Source organism: Copidosoma floridanum, unplaced genomic scaffold (assembly GCF_036245765.1).
Source record: "Copidosoma floridanum isolate Cflo_tuat_1 unplaced genomic scaffold, Cflo_Japanese_pri ptg000019l, whole genome shotgun sequence".
NCBI lineage: Eukaryota > Metazoa > Arthropoda > Insecta > Hymenoptera > Encyrtidae > Copidosoma > Copidosoma floridanum.
Window position 1 is genome coordinate 12,375,393 of NW_028321896.1, and position 19,316 is coordinate 12,394,708.

At 34.7% G+C, this 19,316-nt stretch overlaps 2 protein-coding genes across 3 annotated transcripts; both read left to right on the forward strand.

The window, feature by feature from the left end:
* Positions 1-799: 799 nt before the first annotated feature.
* RpL23 (ribosomal protein L23) lies at positions 800-2,300 on the forward strand. The gene is made up of 4 exons (XM_014358874.2): positions 800-882; positions 1,191-1,274; positions 1,820-1,948; positions 2,032-2,300. Exons 1-4 carry the CDS (start codon positions 870-872, stop codon positions 2,226-2,228), a joined length of 423 nt encoding a protein of 140 aa, XP_014214360.1. The 5' UTR covers positions 800-869; the 3' UTR covers positions 2,229-2,300.
* Positions 2,301-5,043: 2,743 nt separating this feature from the next.
* On the forward strand, positions 5,044-18,872 carry LOC106644471 (zinc transporter foi). Of its 2 annotated transcripts, none has more exons than XM_089593428.1 (11): positions 5,044-5,462; positions 14,044-14,843; positions 15,899-15,969; positions 16,146-16,395; positions 16,477-16,646; positions 16,729-16,932; positions 16,996-17,146; positions 17,219-17,503; positions 17,571-17,747; positions 17,824-18,011; positions 18,094-18,872. In XM_089593428.1, exons 1-11 carry the CDS (start codon positions 5,425-5,427, stop codon positions 18,238-18,240), a joined length of 2,481 nt encoding a protein of 826 aa, XP_089449554.1. In that variant the 5' UTR covers positions 5,044-5,424; the 3' UTR covers positions 18,241-18,872. The 2 variants fall into 2 exon arrangements, with proteins under 2 accessions (XP_089449554.1, XP_014215479.2); XM_014359993.2 differs by having other exon boundaries at positions 5,046-5,462; positions 17,017-17,146.
* Positions 18,873-19,316: the final 444 nt, after the last annotated feature.

A 19,316-nucleotide genomic window follows, 5' to 3' on the forward strand; every position in this document is an offset into this window, starting at 1 on the left:
TTGACCCGAATTCGCCCAAGTTTCAAGGGCTATACTGCAAGTACCGCCTGATGGCCGGGCCGCGGTGTTGTATTTTTAGAGCAAATTTCTACGAAAACTGCATAAAAAAACACTCTTACTTGATCATCTACTAACTTACGATGGATATCCAAGCACTTTTCGCCGCAGATCACCAGATGACGGATTTCTTCAAACGAGTCATTCTAAAATGACACATTATGGAAAATAATATAAAACAAGGGAAAAATGTTGCCATCTGCTTATGAACATTTAATTTAAATTTAACCTCTGAAAATTTTTTTTCGCTTTCGTACAGCGAGTCCAACAATCGGCTTTTTAGAGGTAGACTTTGTTTGGCCTTGTTCTGCGTTTCTTTGAATATTTTTAGCTCTTCGTCCAACATTTTTGATTTTTTTTTTTTTCTTTTTGATTATTTTTCTACCGGTTAATTTTGAGAAATCCTGGCGAAAAAATGTTTTTGAAGGAGACGTAAACGATTTCACTGTAGAATTTTCCCTAAAAACTCTCGTGTCAATTTTTTTTTCCACCAAACAAATTAAGGAAGTAAATCAACAATTAGAATGGCTTTAATAACTTATCAAGGAATTAAATGAGACTAATTACAATTACTCTTATTATCGCTAAATTCTTATTACAACAATATCTAATTGCTTAAAAAAGTATTTTTTTTATCGTCTTTAAGTGAGAAATAAATAAAATGAAGGTGTTTGGAAAATTTCAAATTTCGGAGGTAGCAGACGAGAGAAAAAACACACAGACGAATGCGCAGTCGCTGGTGCGCTCATCTCGTTCATTCCGCGCGTTGAACTCGTCTGCCCCACGTTCTTTCTTCTTTCAAACGCGTCAAGATGTCGAAGAGAGGTAAGCATTGCCGAGGTGTCTCGGAAATCCACAAAAATCGCCCAGCAAACGGCAGATCGGAGCATCATCCCAGCTGATTATCGCAAGTGCCGTTATCGATAAAGTCGCGGGTGTGAAAATTTTTTAATTGTCACTTTGGTACGTGCGGGTAATCGGCCAGTGAAAAAAGCGATGATGGTCCGTTGCTCGCTGTTTGGTTATGATGTGCAAATGTGTGTTGGACGAGAACGAAATTGCGATGATAATGTGGCAGTTTTTGTTTTTAATACCGTTCTTAATTGTTATCTATTTGTCGTTTGTTTTTTAAGGACGTGGTGGTTCCGCTGGAGCCAAATTCAGAATATCCCTGGGTCTGCCAGTGGGTGCTGTTATCAATTGCGCTGACAATACAGGTGAGGTTTCGACTTTTTATAGTCTTGATATTGTTTTGGTGCTGGTGTGCGTTTAACCTATAAATTGGACACATGGTTGGCCATGTAAACATTCTGTCAATTTAAACAATCGTAATAAATCGACTCCAAATTCGTTCATATGAGCTTAATACATTCTAAGTTTTAAGGTTATGAAAATATTTAGCTAGATGTTCCCAACTTGTTCAAAAACTCGAGTTCTTTTTACATTGTTTACACTTATGCTAGTTATGAATTATAGATTGATTTTGTTATAATGGATTCGTCGAATGACGATTAGTTTAAAGTACAGTGTTGAATTTACTTGGTTTAAATGTAAACTTTCATATTTTCTATCACAAAACATTTCGTGGTCAGACATATATCTTTTGAAGAGATGTAATAACTTTTTTTTTTCATTATCCTAGTACACTGCTTGACGTGAAATTATAATAGTCAACGTTCATACAGTTGTTTAAAGTTATTGGAACATTCTTAAACAAATAATTATTTCACAGTTATACATTTCATTACTTTGTAATTTGCAGGTGCCAAGAATCTGTATGTGATTGCTGTACAGGGAATCAAAGGTCGGCTGAATCGTCTCCCAGCAGCTGGTTCAGGCGACATGATTGTTGCAACCGTGAAGAAGGGAAAGCCAGAACTAAGAAAAAAGGGTAAGTAACAATACAAGGGTAACAAAAATACAGTTTTTTTCCAAGTTAGTTCATTAAATTGTAATGTATTATTTTATTTTTAGTAATGCCTGCGGTGGTGATACGGCAGCGGAAACCTTTTCGAAGGAAGGATGGGACGTTTATATACTTTGAAGACAATGCAGGGGTCATTGTCAATAATAAAGGTGAAATGAAAGGTTCTGCAATCACAGGTCCAGTTGCAAAAGAGTGCGCCGATTTATGGCCCAGGATAGCATCGAACGCTAGCAGTATCGCTTAAAACGAACCACTCTGTACAAATATATTTTATCCTTTAATAAATCTGGGTTCGAGCCCATTTTTTTCTATTTCACTTTTGGCTTATGTCTCACGTTACTGTTGAATTTTAAAATCACAAACTTTAGGCATGTAAGATTAAGTACCACGAGAAATAAAAGATCGAAGGCCTTTTGAAGAAAAACTTCTCTAATATCAATCTATCAACTGAACAGTTAATGCATGGTTGTTGGCAAAGCATTGGCCTAATTGACTGTTGATCTGTAAAAATCAAGAACTGTTAACAAACTTTTAACGTTCACGTTTTGATTCAATTATTTTGCATGACTTGGGATTCAAGTTTTTTTTTTCCTTCCATCTGTTTTGTGACGCAAAATAATTTGATACTGGCAGAAAGTAATATGACAATTTTACTAGTGTATTTGTTGGACTTGTTACTTTTACATCAAATTGCTTCATCACTGATAACAGTGCAATTTCTTTCACATGTTCTCCGTGACAACCTTCACTGATTCATTCCAAGTTCCTGTCTTGATTCTCTGCACGTGTTTGCCAAAAACACGTATTCATTATACTCGGTTCTATTATGAACAACTCTTGGCCAAAACTATACATCACCGATTAATAAGCATCGGTACTTGGACGATCGTGTAGAGGTACAATTCAGTTTATATTCAAATTAGAATTGATACATATATTGACCTCGATCAAGGTGACACTGACAGCTTTATTCGTTATATTTTGAATTTGGCTCGTTGACTAACTCCACTATTAATTATGCCAAATCTTATTGTGGTAGAGAAAATTCTTTTCATACTGCTCAACAAGATGTGATAATAATCTCGCAGTGACAAATAATAATATTTCAACGAATCGAACAATTAGAGTAAAACAAGATAATATATGAATGTTTTGTCCTTACATCTCGAGATACGTGCGTTAACAAAATACACGTACCTATACCGTTAAAGTATTTCCTTATTTTTTTCCACAACTATACAATACAATTATGCCAGCAATTATCCTGTGCATTTATTATACAGACGTGTATGCACATATATATGTATAGACGTAAAATAAAGTGCCAATAAATGTTCATACATTTCCTCGAGTTCCGCCGATTGCATCGATTGCGGCGTTCAGATAAAAAAAAACACATCACCTTGTCGGCTTCCGCGCGACACCGCTTCAAGGAGCAAGCAGTGTGTGTTCCTTTCAATGTATAGATTCCTGGGTTTTACTGCCCTCGATTTTTTTTTTTTTTTTTTTTTTTCTATATGGCACACGTGTTCCGGTCGAACTCGACGTTCGTAGGAGTAATTGATATAAAAAATTTTGCATGTGTCCATTACTGTACATTACATTCCATTATAGACTAAAATTAATTTTTCTGGAAAAAAATAAGGATCCGTTAAACCCTTTTGAGATCCACGTCCGAATCAAACTTTTATTATTTAATACTAGTAAATAACTCGTAGAACTAATAAAAAAAAATCGGCAAGATTGCACGCGTGATTACGTCTATTTTTTATATCTTCCAAAATTGGCACGAGTGAGTCGTTTGATCGATCGCTTGTATGCACATTTACGTAAGTGAGGCTTATTAATAATCACGCGTATGTTTTTTCATTGCAGGCGTGCACCGGTTGTTTACCGAGCTTTAACGTATTAGATCGCCAAAGGCTTATTGATCAGATTTGCATGTTTATCATATATAGCAACTGGAAGAGAGGGACATCGATTGAGACGCAGACTCCCAACAAAACTAATGAAAAATAAAAAGAAAAGCTTCGATCAAATAGTTAATATATAATGGTACAACAGACGAAAATTGACCGTTATTTTGTACACACCGGGTTTTTTCGCGATCAGCAAGCCGATATTTTCGATGCGTTAATCATCGGAGAAGAAGCACAAATCTCTACACGATATTACTTTATTATTGGGTATGGTACTTCTTTTTTTTTTTTTTTTTTCAAAGTACAATCGGTATTGTAAACATTTTTGTATAAATAACTCGTCTATCCGGTCTCGTGTCCTTTGTACGGAGCATTTGTTTGTATGTTCTCAACTGCCGGTCTCTGGACACACGCGTGTGTACGAAAGCAAGAATATAAATTAACTAGCATAAGGGTAGAAATTAATAATTATCGGAACGTGGTAATGACATTGTTGAAGATTAATTGTTGATTATTTTTGGAGCTCAGTGTGCGTTTTGGCGAGGGTAAGAAATATATTCGGAAACAAAGACAAATTGGTTAATTTTTTTTCGTCACTAAATAACGCGCCACGGTTCGATCCATCGGCAAATTGAAAAAACAAAACAACAAAACTATTGACGATAGTAGCATATACACGTATAATTTTTAAATTTTCTTGAAAATAAATTTCAATGCAGATATCACATACTCGCGCGGACTTCCCCAACAATTATACTTAATTATCAAAAGTATAAAAATATATACATGCGCACAATAATATATCTATGTCATTATTGAAATATTAAAAAAAAAAAAAAAAAAAAACCGGTAAAACGAATTGTAAAAAAGTGTGTGTGTGTTTGGCCGCGTCAAAGTTTTTTAAGAGGGAACAGTCAATTGAACACTAAAAGAAAGAAAAAAAGAACAGGGAAGACATGCTTTTATGACCCAGAGTTGGAATGAGAGTGGGAGAGAACCGGCACACACATAGTTACCCTCAGAAAAACGAGTATAAAAAAACAGTTGCAATACAATAATTGGGTACATACATATTAGAACGAGAGGAAAATAGAGTATCGAGATTTGACGTTGTCGTCGCGGAGAGGAGGTGCTTCGTGTTATATTACATACAATATTACAGGCACCTCAACCTTAGAGCCAGTCGCCGACAAGCACTGCTCGAAGAAGTATCCAATTATTTTACACACATGCGTACTGGGAGCATGCGACTTTTCGGTCCAAGTCTTTATAATTATTATCAATACCTAAAACCAATTGCCAAACACGTTTGAGTATCATAAATATCATTATATAGTATACCGGCAGAATCGTGGTTAAACACGTACACACATGTATAGCTCTCGGCAGTGCTAGTGTGTGATACATAATATATATATAGGTATATACATCTGCAACAAGAAAGTTACACGACGCCGCTGCTGCGCTGTACGTCGACGGATTTTACCAGCATCACCACGAGTCTTTTACACATCATTCCTCATGGCTGCTGCTGCGGTAGCAATCTGCTTTATCAAAAGGTAAATGCTGCTTATTTTATTGTTGAAGTACAAGTTTTCGGTACTTAAGTATATACAGTGCATCATAATATTTATGTATAAATTTAAATGCTTGTTGTTGTTGTTGTTGTTGTTTTTTTGTGTATCGAAAATAGAAGCACGTGACTATCGTATCCATACATGGTAATAACATCTACTTGTGGGGGTGATGACTACATATATATTTTATGACGTGCGACAACATAACGGTTCACATCAAACATAATATATCATAATACGAGTGCTAATTTAATATCGGAGGAGTTGCGGTTGAACGAGTACCTGTAACATGTACTTAATTCTTATGTGTTTGAGTTTGTATGTATAAGTACATTTTGGCGGGAGGTAGGATATTTTTTTTCCCTCGATACATTATTAAGTATAAATGTTTCAAGTACTTAGACGCATCATGTGCAAGCGATACGTTGTGTGATTTTTCTATATGCGATTCGCATGTAATACCTACCAATAATCAAATCAGTTAATCGTAATGACATGGGTAAAAAAATACACGCATCGTAAGAGTTGAGTGTACTGTAACTTACTAAACACGTGATTCATCGCTGATGGTGCAATTGGTGCATGTGACGATCGATTTTTTTTTTTTTTTTACTACATACATACCCGCAATTACAGCGATCGTTTTGACACGATAAGATGTAGATTACGGATTTTCACGCGTCATCGACATTTTTACATACTGGAAGCTCTTCAATTTTTGTGCGTTTAATCTTGGGGGACCAAGTGTGACGCATGTGTATATTATGTGCTATGTAATGTATTTTACCCTTATTTTGTATATTAAACAGTTTATTCCGCTTAGATCCGTATGAATTGTTTGATAAGGGCCGAGAGGAAACATTACGAAGGTGTACAATCAAATACAATCGAATGTTGTTAATTCATGGAAATAACTGTTGAGTATTAGGAAGTTGCGGGATTCGCGAGATTCAGCGTATATCTAATGAAAAGTTACGGCGTGAGCATAAAATAATATCTCCTACTTATCATGTGATTGTCGCGTTGTCGTTGAATCTGAGGGAGAAAAAAAAAACAAAACAACAATTAACAAGGAATGCGCTTACGTATGCGTGAATCTGTGTTTGTTTTTCATTCGCAGGATACATTTTTTTTTTCTCTTCTCTTACCCTTGATGATTCAAATTTTTTTTTTCGAGTGAAATCAATCATTCGGACGCTATACCGATCTCTGAAACGAAAGCATAAAAAAATGGCCTTTTGTTTGTAACTTGACACGCACCGAGTAAATTATCAACGTTCAAGCTTATTCACGTACTTACTTCTTCCTCATCGGGAACGAAAAATTATTATTCCGATATAGATCGTCCGCTACAGTGACGTAATTCAAGTGTGGGTATCCGTGTTCCCGCCAAACAATTGATAAGGCCGCAGCAGCAGCCGGTCTCTCGTACATATATATACATACAAATACATACATTCGTCGAAATCTCCGAAAAATCGGGATCGGATGGCGAAAAAAAAACAATCTACTTAGCACCAAGACTCGGTATCTCATATCGAGCTAGTTAAAATTATGACGGGTTGGAACAAAAAAATTTACGGTTGGATTTTGAATTTTTGTACATCGAAAAAAAGATGTTGGAGTCGAACATGGGCATTAGGTGACATGCTTTTTTGGAGATTTTAACCTAGTGACGTGTAACGTGATGGCGTTATCGCTCTCTCGCCGGTACAACAATCGTCTCATGATCTATCATCATTTTAAACCACCACTAGCCCTATACTCACCCGAACCCATCGCATTTTTCAAGTTCAAACCAAAAAACTGAGATAGTTAAACCCAAGTTATTTTTTCCCTCGCCTTTATAGAACTAGAATTTTTATTTGAAAAACGTTGAAAAAGGTTCGAATTACAGTTTACTTATTCCCTTAAATTCCGCAATCATCAGTTGATTAGATGAAACATTATTTATAAGTCGCATAAAACGCGTCGATGACCTTTGACGTTTGTAGTTGTAATGAAATTTAGCTATTAACAATGAGAAGAACGAATTGTTCGTAGGTATAAAAATTCAAAATTTCAATGTTGTTCAACGTACAGCTTATTTATTTACGTATCATTGCGCCTTTTATAGTTTCCTTCTTTGCGTGTTCGTTGCCGCTCGGCGCCGTTTCGATTCGTTTACAAGCGCGCGCGCAAGCGTTTCCTTTTCCTTTTTTTTTTTTTTTTTTTTTTTTTTTTTTTTAATAACACACACGATACACACGCGTGTACCTACATGCATACACTCGCGTAAAACTCAAACCTCCTTCCACAAATGCCGATCCGATCAGTCTCGCGTCTACCACCGATGCAGCCTTTTCGAAATAGAGTGCTCGATCTAGCTTGCGTGGGTGTGTTTTTTGTTTGTTATTCGCCAAAGCAGTTTTGCGTCTTTGCGCCTTAAAATCGCTTTGTTGCTGCTGGGAAGTGTGATGCGATGTCAAAAAGGGAGCGGTGATGCGTGCGCGAGAATATTGAGGTGGTTCATTGGTTACTTATAAGTACGTGGTAATCCATGCATTTTTACTTTTTGGAGCTTGGTTTTTTTTTTTTTTTTTTTTTTTTTTAATAGATAACATCATTGATTATTCAATTCTAAAACCTCCAAGTGTATCAATTTCGATTTTTCATCATCCATATATAAGTAAGTACTGAGGTTTGAGATGATTGGACGTCGTTCCTTTCTAGAACTTATTTTTTAGTTGGAACAATTTTTTTATTTATTTTTTTATTTCAGAGTCGTATTTTTAAGAACTTTCTCAATACATCTATGCGCAATCTTGACTTTTCCCATTTTTTTTGTAAAGTTAACATAATTTTGTCACCCAAGTTTTATTATTTAATTTCAAAAAACTAGTACTCAGAGATTCATATGTTTTCAAGTAATTTCTGTTGTGTAACGAACTTCTTAAGCGTTACCCTGTTGTATATTATGGATAACTATATAATTATGTTATACAGGATATCAAGATTTGAATCTCGATGTACACGCGGCGAATGTCGGAATATTGCTATAGCAAGCTTTTTCACTTGTTACATGATGGTACACTATTCACGGAGGTATTTATTAAATGTAATTCTTTGTATCGTCTCGTATACTTGACTATACTGTATAAATTTTAACGAGATTTAACACGATGTACCGTATAAAAAAAAGTGCGAAAAAATATTACTATAAGTTAATGAACGATGAATTTCCCGTAACTTTTTTCTGTTTATTTTTTTTTAAGTTGTCAACATTAAGCATATATAGTATTATTACGTCTCGCTTGATTGTATTATTATGCTTACTGTGAACAAAATTGACAGATAAACAAAAACTTTTTATTTAATTCCTAAATTTTAGTTTTAAAGTTTGGTAATGTTATGTAGAATATTACCTTGAAACGTATCGTAGTTTTATCACTACTATGTGCTACTAATTAAATATTCATTAACGTATTCTAATTAAACTGCGTTGAAATTAAAGAAAAGAAAAAAATGTAATTTACTAAAACATTACATTTTTTCCTTGTTCGTTATGAAACGTTTATCCACATAATTTTTATCAGATGAATTATACCTTAAATGCTACCTGGGAGTACGAATTAGTAACTCGATACGTCATATTTTACATAAAGTCACGTTTATTAATTGTCAAACTCTGCTTTGTTTTGTCGCCTTATCTCCACCACATAAAAATTTTTTTTACATTCATCGACTTTTATTATTTTTATTGTAATTGCAACTGAATAATTATTGTAGTTGAATTCTTAATAAAAAACATCGCTCTTTTTAAAATTAACACGCCTGTCATGTTCGACTGATAAATCAAACACGTAGAAAATGATTTCTCGATCAGTGTCAGCCAAACAAAAATATATGAATCATTATAAAAGTATTCTAAAAATGTAAAATAAATTCAAGACTTTACGTTTTTGAGAATATTTTTACACTCTTGTCTACCTTTTGTTTTGTTTTGTTTTTTGTTAAATTTGTTAGCCCAACAATCACACAATTAGACACAGTGCACTATAAAAAAAATATAATAAATTACGAAGCACTTGTTTAGCCGCGTGTATCGTCTGGCGCTCCGATAGCTATTATGTACAAAATAAGATCCAATATTGATAGTTACAATTAAAATACAGATAAAATAACAATTCATAGAATAAAGGAGTATCTCAAAGTTAACTCTTCTAAGGGGATCAGAAATCGGCCTCAGTAACGGCAGGTGTGAGAGGATGCACTGCTGTTTCAGGATTTTTTTTTTCCTTTAAGGAAACGTATGTTTCCTTGTTAACGTTTGAATGGATGTTCATTGTGATGTTATTAAAAAAAAAAAATTACGAATATAGGTACGCACTCCTCGCGTGCAACAATACATCGTTCTGGCATGTAACGACGCGCGTGTCGTCGTCGAGCGATGTATAAATGAAATGAAAACACAGATGCAAGCAAATGTGCTCGTACGAGTGTTTCTATTTTTTTGTTCAAAGCCAAATTCTTAAAATAAATCGCTGATCGTATGAACCCAGAGGGGGTATGTACAAAGATTACACGACTCCGAATCAAATGACTGCTCTCGCGACGATTAATTGAACAGAAAAAAAAAAAAGTGAACATATTATCCCAAGTTTTTTCTACGTATGTATTTTTTTGATGGTAAACGTTGATAAGAAGCGTAAATCCGCGTCAAGGATGTATACAATGATTTCTTCAAGGGTGTGCGCGTGTAACAATTGTCATTCGGAATATCACAAAATCCTGACCGCGTTTAGTAATCTGTCTTGAATTTCGCTCTCTCTCTCTCTCTTTTTTTCTGGCGCCTCGGTCTAACTGCAATGTTTTCTCTTTGTTTTTTACTTAACAATTTTTTATAGGTGGTTTATCTTACAAGTGCCTTTGTACAAATGTGACTAAAATTTAATCGAGTAAGAACTGACTATTGAGTCAAAATTTTGATTAACTTCGTATTATGTACCGATTAGGTCGATTTCTTAGAACCACATAAGTTGTCATTGTTACAATCAACAGAATCATAGGTCTGTTGGTTCTTAGAATTTCCAGGGGTTTTGGGTTTTGTTTACTGAAGTTGAAAATAAACAAACAAACCCTTAGTATTTTTTACCTATACCTATATGCATCTCTGTACCTTAATAGGTTTTTTTGTGTTTTTCTTTTTTTTTTAATATTGTTCGAGTGACCCTCCAATGTTGCTAAAGATTTTCACTCAGCCTTGGCTTTCAACATCTCTGCCTTTAACCGAATACTTTTGCCTTTTTTTTTGTGTCTTCATGCATTCACGTCTTTTTATACGACTTTCCAGTTTCTGCTTACGTCCTCGCAACTGTAAAATAATGCCTGTATATTTCTTTGTTAAATGTCTTTGGCTTTGTATCGATGTCATTAAAATAGTATCATTATCTTAATTACCAGTTTCATATTTTTGTTACTTTGCCAAAGTCTTTGTTCATATAAATGCAATTGAACGAGTATTCTTTCCTTTTATTAGTCAAAAAGAAATAACCATAAAGTAACATAAAAATTTCGTAACTTAAAAAAAGTTAGTGAACCTAGTGGTAAACCATCGGTGTGTACACTCGCGTACAAAGCAACGGTACAAATCCATCGTCGCTTTCTACCGCATAGATTTCTACTATCACAAATGATAATGTACATTCCACTTTATATACCCCGATAAATGCTACCGTGAAAAAGATATATTTCTAGATACGCCAGAACACTTATTGTAAAATAAAGTCTCCATTACACGATGCTTTTCTTGGTAAACATTTTTTTTCCGTAAATTTGTTATTACATTAGACGGTTCACATCAAACTGATGACATAATAAAAATTTGTTAATCACCTTGAGTACAGTTGAATGTATCTCCAAACATTGAAAAAGATATAAAAAAAACAACTGTATACCAACAATAAAGGGTGAAATCATTAACCCGAAAAACAATGGTACACATTATAAGATATACCCTGCAGTCTACACGTATGTAACATGCTTATATACATACATGACGCGTCAACTGTTGCTCCACTGGTGAATTGCTGATGTGTGCGATGCGTGGGCGTGAGCCGATTTTAAATACTCTTGAATAAAAGAGCTGTAAATAGCGAGAGGGAAATAGAGTACTCAAAAAGATGGAGATGTGTGTATATAGGATATGTATACTATATCCACACACGCGCATAAGTATACCTGTATTGTACGCGCATTTTTTGACAGCTAAAAATATACAAGCTCTTCCTTCCCGCCGCGCCACTCTTAGGTATATAATACGTCCGTTCTGCAATTTCTTTTAGGCGCAAGATATTACTTATACGCGTGAATCACTACTAACTTTTATAGATTTTGTCCTTCGTATTACTTTTCGGTAAACAGATAAAACTTAGAACTCAGGCATGTAATATGTACTTTCCAAAGGATCTGTTGTTTGCAAATCCGTAAGGCATCTCCCTACCACTATATATACATTATAGTACGTTGTATATATATATATATATATATATATATATATATATATATATATATATATACACAACGTCGTTAAAGTTACTTAACAGTCGGCATCGGCGGCGGTCGGCGCCCGGCTAGCAATTGCCCAGTGATAGTATACTTTCAGCAGAATTCTACTACCACCGACTATATATAGTTGTGTATTAAATTATGTTAGCTCAGTACTCTTCTATCTCATGATCACAGAATTGCGCCAATGTATATGTATTGTTTACGTACAATATATCTATGTGTGTATGTACATGTATACATACAAGCAGCACACGCACACGCGTTGGCTGGCGCTCGCGCGCGCGTAAAATCGGAGTCATCGGAGTCGCAAATTTTAGTAGGTATACCTATCCTCTTCATCTGTGCGCAGTTCTCCGCGTGTCCTCCTTGTCAAAGGAGAGAATCCGCATGACACCAAAGTGCGATTCTTCATTTCTTCCTCCTATACCTATCATTATAGGTGTTAAATAAGTGAAAGTGTAGGTGCTTGATACTTATGCGAAAAATTGAAAAAAAAAAAAAAAAAAAAAAAAAAAAAAAGAAAAGAAAAAAGTATATAACTACACGCAGTAAAAGGAGGTGGGCTCCATTCCAAGTCCAAGCTGTCCAAGTGCCGATCAAAATATATATAGGATAAAAGAAGAGTGAGAGTGAGAGACTCGGTGGTAAAGAGAGGGAGAGAGGTTATGGCGGAGTGCTGGAGAGCAGCAGCTCGTGCACGCTGCAGCCACAACATCCAGTTGCCGATATCTCACCGCCATCGATGCTCTCGGCATTAACGTCCTGGTTCGAGGGGATGAGCTTGGCTGCCAGTGTGTCGTTAAAGTAGCTGAAGTTGCCGCAGTATCAAAAGGACCGAACTCAACTCTTGGTGGTGTGTTGTTACTGTGTTGTGTTGTGTATATTCTCTCACTCACGCGGGTATATATATACACACACATCTCCATGTATATGCCTTTATAAGGATAGAGGGAGAGAGAGTGCGGAAGGGAAAAAGAAAAGAAGTTACGTCGAAGTGTACGTAATACTTGTAGCTTTGTTTTATAATATGCGGATGCTGTGTGTAGCCGTTAATTTTCGGATGATATCCAGTCAACAGAGGCACTTTTGGTCCCGAATGTTGGAACATTTTGGGTGATGAAGGTGGCCCAGTTGCGTGTTTTTCTTTCTTCGTCTCTCTCTCTCTCTCGAGAGAGAGAGAGAGGCGAATGAGAGAGATTTTTCGGCCTTTGGAGAGGAAATTTGCATTCCCCGAAACACGCGTGTATTTATAGTACCTATACATATATATATATATTTTTTTTTTTTCTTGCCAATAACCTGCAGTTTTTATGATTTCTTTTCTTCTTTTGATTGCTAGTTCCTTATACTTGTTTTTCTAATTCGCTGTTTAAAACATCTAAACTATTGTATAAATGGCTGTCTGTCGCTCTTCACTTCACCAGTGATCCTCTAGTACACAAAGTAAATACGTTACGTACCTATCTATGTAGCAACGCTTGTTGCTTCAATGGCTGGTCATCAATGAAATAGGTATCTGTAGAGTACTTGGATTTATTGTGAAAACAGCGGGGTTTAGGAAAAGTTATTATGAATTTTTCACTCAAGTATTAGCGTCTCCAAAGACTTTTTTTTTGTTAAAACTTTGAACAATTTTTGCTTCATACACATATTGTGGAGAGTTAGTAGCGCTGTCTTTGATCTAGTGAATATTTGCTCGTTTTCTCAAGTTGCAATAATATGATTGAAATAACGAATTGTTTAATTTTAATTTAATTTTTAGTATACTAAATTCTGTAATACTTGTATTATTTTGGTAAAAAATAACTTCTTTTTTTATGCAGTTAAAAAGTAAATAATTTTATTCTAAAGATCATTCAGAATATTTATTATATTTTTATACTGCTTCTAAAATTAATTATTTTATGCTTGTCAATGTTTTTCGTATCATAGTGTAACTCTTAATAGTAATTTTGGAAAAAAACTTACCTTTAATATTTTAAATTTAACAAGTTGTTGTTTTTTCTTCTTGCAGGTGGATAACAATGGCACAACATTTCGTGACAGTTTGTGTTGTGTGTGTATTATGCGCAGCTCACACGCCATGTTACGCTCATATGAACTTGTCATCACAAATCGCAAAACAAATACCTGGTGAGAAATATCCAACAGAATCCCTAGGTCACAGTGAACCTTTGTTACCACTTAGGACAGAAACAACTGTATTACCACAGTTGAAAGATTTTCATACCAAATATCCCAAAGAAACTAAAAGTCTAGAACATTTGTTTAGCAAAATGCCTGATGACAAGATTGTGAAATCTAGTGTTGACTTGATACAAAGTTACGAACACATTAGTGCTAACAAACAGTTGAGCGAACAAGAACTTATAGACAAGCAACAAGAGTTGCTTGATAGCCAAAAGGAGCTCCTAGAAAAACAGGAGGAACTAATCGAAAAACAAAAATACCTGCTAGAACATGGCACTACGCAACAAATGCTGGAAGGACAAAAAGAACTGATCGACAATCAAATGAAGCTAATAAAAAGTCGGGGAGAATCAATTGAAAAGTATCTATTGTTACAGGACTTGCTGTTCAAAGATTTTACAAAACATCATCTTAGTCCAGAAGCTTTAAGATTAAAAAGGGGCTCAAAACTTGATGATCAGTACTTTGTCAAAAAAATATCTGATCATTATGGAAATAATGGAAAAATGACAATTGAAGGTTTTGACAAGCTTGTGGCAACTATGAGTCTGTTTCAGTCTGAAGTCAACATTAGTGAACAAGAAATTCATAGTATCGACAGCAATCAATCAGGAAGTCTTTTAGGTGAATATAAATAATTTTTTATCTTACAAACAATTTTTCTTCTTTTAAATTGTATACCTACGTCTTACCATACATTTTCCTATCTTTTTTCTACTTTATTTCTTTATATTCAACAATTAAATTTTAAAATCCTTGGCATTGAAATACCTTTAATTTGTATTCATCGTCTTAAACAGATTTATTTTAATTTTCACTTGTCACTCTCGATCAACGATTTTGCTCCCACGTTTTTTAACGTCTCTCTTTATTCCATCACCTCTATTGCAACCAAGGAGATGCTCAAAATTAATTTTTTTTTTCTTTTTATTAATCTAAACGATGAACTTGCGAAGTAGCAGCTAATTTTAATACGGAATGCGAGCTGTAAGTTGATCGTTGTATATCAGCATGGGTAGTGACTAATCAAGTTGATTTAATGATAGCAATGTGTATACGCGAGCGATTAATATCGAGACGATGATCGGGCTTCTCTCTTTCTTCGTCGCTCAGACGATCAATTACCGTGTCACATCACTAATCAATTTTCAAGCTGTCCGTGCGGTGTCCATGAACTTTTGGAGTGGTTAGTGAAATTTACTTGAATATGAATTTCGAAGTGTGCAACAATGAAGTAGAAAATGAGAAAGTTTAATAAATATTGATTTTGTCGCGATTGTTTATCGAATATATATTTATTGTGTTTTTCATACGAGCACCTGATCTGATAGACCAATAACAAAATTTTTTACTATGATATAAACATATTCTCATGAACTTCATCAAGTAATACAAATTATTCTCGATCAAAGTACTTTGGGTGTTTATTAAATGCATCTTGTTTATAATGCACAGTAGAAATGATTTTCCAATGAAAATTAAAGTTGCGTAAAATACTGTTTGTAAACTTGAGTAAATATGAATCGAAACTAGTGCAAAGTCTGTAGCTCAAATGACAAGTTGATAAACAAATTTTTGTTTTTTTTTTTGCTTCGCGTAATAATGCTTATCTGAAGGTTAAAAATATTTTATGAATTTATAGTCTTGATGAACTTTTCTTTTTTTTTTTTTAATTCCAGCTGGTGTAAAAGATCCACAGAGCAAGAAGGAATCGCAGGATGGCAGTAAAAATGTAGATAAAAAAGAAAGGGTAAGCATCGCCTCGACTTGAAATATCTCAGGTATCTGATAAAACATCGTTAATCTATCTGAATAGTCTCTCGAGTTTGTTAAAAAGTCACGTAATCAACGGTAAATCAATGTACGAGGGAGCGATTTCCCTTGATAAAGACGTGATCGGTTGAATAACGAAAAATTTGTTTGCAGTGTTTAGGCAGCAGGGAACTGTTGAGCGCGTTATCGGGCGACGAGGCATACGAGAGCGCTAATAAAAACGCGACCCTACCTGGCTGGCTGCTCGAGAGTGTATGTCCAGCGCTTGTTTATCAACTCGCGGTTGTATCAGACCTGCAGAGAAGTGGTTGCGTCCAAGTGTCGCTCGAGGACTTGGCGCCACTACCCGTACCCGATCATCACCACTACGAGAAGCCGATCACTTCCAACGACATGTTTCTCGGTAAGCTTGCAGTTGATCTTTATTTTGTCGTGCAAAATCATTTTTTTACAGATGGCTTATTATTTTTTTTGTTTTTCGTAGTATGGGGATGCGCTTCCGTCAGCGTCGTAGCAATCAGTTTGGTTGGTCTAGTTGGCATTGCTGTAATACCGCTCACGAGCAAAAGTTACTATTCTCACGTGCTTCAGTTTTTGGTCGCTCTTGCCGTTGGCACTTTGTGCGGCGATGCCCTTATTCACCTTATACCTCATGTACGTAGCTGAAAACAAAGTTAAAATCACGAACAAAGAAGATTGTATGAATTTTATGATTGACGAAAATATATTATTGCAGGCCATGATGTTGGGACCAGAACTTAATAGTCATTCTCACGAAAATCATCAATTGCATTTAAGTTTGGAATATTTAGAAAAACAACACACTTTAAATATGTGGAAAGGTCTGACGATAGTTTTGGGCGTGATAACCTTTTTTGCAACTGAAAAGGCACTGAACATTATGTCTGAGTGGCTCAAGTATAGAAAAAATCGCAGAAAAGTTAGAAGTTTAAATTGTATTGATTATCAATTGTTTTTTATTTGGTTAGCTTAATATTAATAGGCTAAAATAAATTTGCTACAGATGCCGGTAAGAGTGAGAGTTATGAGAGAGTCGGACCCAGAAAACAGCAACAATGTAGGTGAAAAACTGTGCAAACACAAGTACTCGACGTATCCTTACTGTTACGGAGAAATCGTGCCAGAAACTCAAGGTATTTTTTGTACGGCTCCACGTTTTAATGTGTAGCATCCGATTCTAATCATCGTTATACTTAATCCGTTAGATGATCGCCATATTTTCAAACACAATCACTGCGAGAAGCCACAAACTATTGAAGAGGAAAAACCTTTGACTTGCAATTCCACAAATTGTAACTCTGTTTCTAGTAAAATTATGCAAAATGATTTGGACAAAAAAAACAGCGGAGAATGGAAACTCGACGATTCTGTGATTAACGATACTAAAAAAGCAATGGACGCTTCAGATGTTCCGCTAAACGATGCCGAAGGTTATACTGTGATCATTAGGGATCATGATGCCAAGCATCATGGCCATGGGCACACGCACAGTAAGCTTCATTTAGATCACGTTACTTTGAGAAAATTTTTTTTTTATTAACATAACAATATATTTAGATCATGTGCATTCTGCGCCAAGTTCAATGTCTAGTGTTGCCATGATGGTTATTATGGGAGATGGCCTGCACAATTTTACTGATGGCATGGCAATAGGTGCTGCTTTCTATGGAAGTCTTGGTGGAGGATTTTCCACAGCTCTTGCTGTTTTATGCCATGAACTGCCTCACGAATTGGGTAAAATTTTTTGAAAATATCATTAACTAAAATCAATATGTTTACCTGCACCGTTGTAATTTTTTGTGCATTTCAGGTGATTTTGCCGTTTTGTTAAAGACAGGCATGAGCGTTAGACAAGCTATTTTATATAATTTACTATCGTCGATACTTTGTTTTATGGGCATGATACTCGGAATAGTATTTGGTGCTGTATTTGATAGTATCAGTTGGGTATTTTCTCTAACTGCTGGGATTTTTCTCTACATAGCTCTTGTCGACTTGGTGTGTAATGTATACGCTTACATTAAAATATACATCAAAATTATATTGACGTTTACTAGATATCAACATTTATTGATTCCAGATGCCGGAATTGTCTTCAAATCATTCAATAAAACAAGGTGCTCACTGGCAATTCCTTATACAAACAGCCGGTATGATAACTGGCTTTGCACTGATGTTAATTATCGCACTTTATGAACATGATCTCCAACATATATTTAACAGCTAAACGCAAGTATGACTTGTTTACAAGAAAAATAGTACATGAATCGATGCGCGTCGATATCATTACGTGGTCAATTTGAAACCTAAGAGTTGAATTACAGCAGACTTATGAATGCTCGAATTCTCGTATCAAGTAATATGAACTCATGGTGCGTTTTCGGATAAGTTCCATTACTTGCGTAATATCGTGAGCTATTAAGTTCAACGTAATTACGTGGAATGCATGTAAATTAAAATTAAAATTAAAATTGAAAAAAAAAAAAAAAAAGTGTACAAAGTATACAGTTCGCATTTTCGACATGTCTAAAATTTAGATTTTTGTGTGCATTAAATATCAACAATGTGTAAAAATTACAACCACTAGTATATACAGAGAATCTTTGCATATTATATTTTGAAAAAAAACCTTTAAACAATAAAAAAAAATTTCAGCTAAAATTTGCTCAGTTTACCTGTAGTAATTGAAAAATAATTTTATTATCTTCCTAATTCGATTTAGTTACTAAATATTATGTTTTGTTGTATGAGTAATCAACAGTTTAGTTATTTTTCTTTTTTGAATGTTTCTGTAGTGTTTAATTTTTTGGTGAAGAAAAAAATTGAAAATACTTGAAAACTATATTTTTTGAAAGACTTGGATTTTAGATTTATTTCTGAAAAATACCATTTTTATCAAAATAAGGGAACAATAACAAAAGGTGCGCATGATTCATGCTACGTCTAGTGAGACGAATTTATTTGCAGTATTGTTTTTTCAGTAATAAGATACAGATAATTTTTGCTTTGTCGAAATGAGTTTGCGTATTGTTCCTTTAAGTAAAAATCGAAAATAGCTCTCTAAATAGAAATATTTCAAATACAAACAAAATACTACTGAAGCAATGGCACACGTAGTGTGAAAGACACACTTAATAAAAATAACGTATCTTAAATAAAAGTATGCATTTAGTTATTAATAATAAAAGCTCGAGAATTTCGAGAATGATGTACTTTTAACATTAAATTTCGTTTTTTACATTGTGATGAAAGATACTTTTTTTACTAATATTGCGCTGAACACTAGAACTATCATAAAATTGT

Coding starts and splice junctions, on each gene's coding strand:
- RpL23 (XM_014358874.2), top strand. Junction 1,275..1,819: donor CAATTGCGCTGACAATACAG/GTGAGGTTTCGA, acceptor TGTAATTTGCAG/GTGCCAAGAATCTGTATGTG. Junction 1,949..2,031: donor GCCAGAACTAAGAAAAAAGG/GTAAGTAACAAT, acceptor TTTTATTTTTAG/TAATGCCTGCGGTGGTGATA.
- LOC106644471 (XM_089593428.1), top strand. CDS start 5,425: ATGGCTGCTGCTGCGGTAGCAATCTGCTTTATCAAAAG. Junction 5,463..14,043: donor GCAATCTGCTTTATCAAAAG/GTAAATGCTGCT, acceptor TTCTTCTTGCAG/GTGGATAACAATGGCACAAC. Junction 15,970..16,145: donor ATGTAGATAAAAAAGAAAGG/GTAAGCATCGCC, acceptor ATTTGTTTGCAG/TGTTTAGGCAGCAGGGAACT.